Source organism: Papaver somniferum, chromosome 4, assembly GCF_003573695.1.
Source record: "Papaver somniferum cultivar HN1 chromosome 4, ASM357369v1, whole genome shotgun sequence".
NCBI classification, from domain to species: domain Eukaryota; kingdom Viridiplantae; phylum Streptophyta; class Magnoliopsida; order Ranunculales; family Papaveraceae; genus Papaver; species Papaver somniferum.
Window position 1 is genome coordinate 146,819,434 of NC_039361.1, and position 1,282 is coordinate 146,820,715.

Genomic DNA, 1,282 nt, shown 5'->3' on the forward strand with positions numbered 1-1,282 from the left:
TCGTGCGACAATCACTTGCACGACCCCACTACTCCATCACTCCACTTCCTACGAGATAAGGTTTGCGCTCAATGAATTGTATAAATAGGTCCTTCGCCTATTTCTAAACAACATGAAAAACACAGAAAAACCAAGTGTTGTCACAATATCCAGAAAACACCCAAAACTGATAGCTTTCATTGTGCAAGCCAGCTCAACATTCTGATACAAGTCATAAATAGACAAGACATTCACAATCTCAACACCTTCTTCGCTTACCTCCCTAAGATCAACCCCATCTCCTTCATTTTGTGACCGAAGCAATTCCGGAACGGCCATTTCTTGGTTTAAGCCAGAATTGTATAGATTGATCTCTCGAATCAGAAACCACTCCCGTGCAGTGCATTAGTTTAGGGTTTAGATTCATTTCTCATCCACACACACCCAAAATTACCAAAACCAGGAGAAATAGTTTTCATCCATAAACAAGTCCACACATGAAAATGTATGTCGTTATGAAGTGTCTTTGTAAAGGTATCCAACCAGATAGCATTGATGATTATACCCGTATGGCTGCTTCTACTATTTACCATTATATTAAGAAGTTTTGTGATGCAATTATGTTTGGGTTTAATGCGGAATACATGAGACGTCCCATTGTGAATGATATCAAGTGGCTGATGAAGGAAAACACAGCTAGAGGTTTTCCAGGAATGCTTGGTATCCTGGACTGTATGCATTGGGGTTGGAGGGTGTGTCTGATGAAAGAGGCGGGAACACACATAGGCCACAAAAGTTATCCCACCTGTGTTCTTGAGGCGGTTGCTTCATACGATAGGTGGTTTTGGCATGGATATTTTGGAGCGGGTGGATCAAGCAATGATCTTAATGTTTTGAAGTCCTCTAATTTGTTTGATGATAATCTCAATGGTATTGCACCACCTTGTTATTTTACTATCAACGGGAACCAGTACATGCAGGGGTATTATTTAGTTGATGGAATTTATAAGAGTTACTCTGTGTTAGTCCAAGCTTTACAGTGCACCCAGTGGTATTCCAATTCTCGAGTTATTTAACAAATATCAGATGGCTAAGAGGAAAGATATGGAACGGGCAATTTGGGACATTGCAAAGTAAATTTAGGATCCTTTACCACAGATGTAACTACTGGGAAAAGCAAGATATGAAATCGATCATAAGAACCTGCTTGATATTGCATAATATAGTTGTAGAGGATGAACATCGTGACCAAGAGTGGAAGTATGTGTCAGACCCACCTCATGCACCTAGTCGGATACTTGAG

The 1,282-nt window shown here is 40.2% G+C and overlaps 1 protein-coding gene across 1 annotated transcript; it reads left to right on the plus strand.

Moving 5' to 3' along the window:
• The first annotated feature begins 482 nt into the window (after positions 1-482).
• Positions 483-1,055, plus strand: LOC113273251. The gene has a single exon (XM_026523001.1). The coding sequence runs from the start codon at positions 483-485 to the stop codon at positions 1,053-1,055; it is 573 nt and encodes a 190-aa protein (XP_026378786.1).
• Positions 1,056-1,282: the final 227 nt, after the last annotated feature.